Source organism: Colobus angolensis, unplaced genomic scaffold, assembly GCF_000951035.1.
Source record: "Colobus angolensis palliatus isolate OR3802 unplaced genomic scaffold, Cang.pa_1.0 Scaffold53, whole genome shotgun sequence".
In the NCBI taxonomy this organism is placed as follows: domain Eukaryota; kingdom Metazoa; phylum Chordata; class Mammalia; order Primates; family Cercopithecidae; genus Colobus; species Colobus angolensis.
Genome location: NW_012118821.1, coordinates 2,787,311 through 2,788,728, shown reverse-complemented (window position 1 = coordinate 2,788,728; position 1,418 = coordinate 2,787,311). Strand labels below are relative to the sequence as shown.

Here is a 1,418-nt window from a genome sequence, read left to right as displayed (position 1 = left end):
AAAAATAAATAAATAAATAACAAGACAATTCTCTAAGAGTGTGGTGCCTATAATCCCAGCTACTTGGGAGGCTGAAGTAGGAGAATTGCCTGAGCCTAGGAATTTGAGTCCAGGCTGGGCAACATAGCAAGACTCTGTCTCTTAAAAAAATAAAATAAGAAAGAAAAGAAGAATAGTGTTGCTGAAATAACATATAGTCTTGGGAGGGTGGTGGAACCTGAATTCTATCTTTAGTTGCCTCAGTGGCTCACAGCAGACACTCACAATTTACTTATCTACAAAACAGAATTTGTGTATCCATTTATTATTGACAGTTCAGGAGACTAAGACTCTCAAATTACAGACTTTGCTTTTCCATAGTAGTACGTTAGACCCTTCTCCTACAGTAAAGGGAAGAGAGATTAGAGCAAGAAAATACATGTAGATCTTTATTAAATACAAGTGACTGTAATAAGAAAGATAAGAGAGTAGCACAGAACACTATTTTCTATCATTGCTAATGTAGCGTAGACCTAAGCAAGCGTTAAGTGATAACACAAACCTGTGTGTGACACACATTTCATCTTCAGATTGACTCGGAGGGTGTAGGAATCATTGTGTACCATTTATAGATAATTCAGGTACAATGAGGTTGAGAACCTTGCAGGTAGAGCAGGTTCTCAAGCTCGTTAAAGAACAGTAGGTTCTTATCTACTAGGGGAATGAAGTAGCTAGGAAAAGTCCTTACCTTGGTAATCTTCTGGTCTGTTTTTGTTGGATCCAAAAATCTTAATGGTAGGAAATCCCTGAACACCATACTGACCTCCTAGGGACTGATGCTTATCTGCATCAACTGCACCAACTTTGACAACATCCTGTGGGAATGTAAAAGAAGTAACAATTTTTCCTTCTGCTACAGCAGATTCCACAAGAACTCATTATCTGCTTCATATAGACTCAGAAAAAGGTAATAAAGCACTGGGTGCAGTTTGCAAAATGCGTCAATAAGGGCCTTAACCTTGAACACCAGAAGAGAATCTAAATGCAATGATGAGGGAAATCAAAGTCAGCCCATGGAGGGAACTCTGCAGCTCACAGAAATGGCAGGGCTGAGAGTAACTGTCATTTATCCGGGAAGCACAATAAACAAAAACAGGCAATGTAAGCATTTAAGTGTGTATTATCCCCTTGTTCTCAGTATGATTTTGACAACGAACCAGTATTTTCAACTCTGATATGCCAACTAGCTTCCCATTGAACATTAAACCATCTGCATACTTATTACTTAAACATACACAGGTGAATATGAACATCTTAGAAACTTACTATAAAAAAAAGTTTTGTAAGCCTTTTGCATTCCTAAGAAACTTACTTTTAATGCAGTTGCTGCTTTCTTCCATTCTGGTGTTAATCTTTGACAGTGACCACACCTTTTGGGG

The 1,418-nt window shown here is 38.1% G+C and overlaps 1 protein-coding gene across 1 annotated transcript in view; it reads right to left on the bottom strand.

The window, feature by feature from the left end:
• The window catches only part of PDIA6 (protein disulfide isomerase family A, member 6), a 70,454-nt gene that overhangs the window by 19,858 nt on the left and 49,178 nt on the right, over nt 1-1,418 (bottom strand). Inside the window, exons 3-4 of the mRNA XM_011960974.1 lie at nt 1,352-1,413; nt 728-854 (exon numbers count right to left, since the gene is read on the bottom strand). Coding sequence (XP_011816364.1) covers nt 728-854; nt 1,352-1,413 — 189 coding nt within the window. The remainder of the gene's footprint in view (nt 1-727; nt 855-1,351; nt 1,414-1,418) is intronic.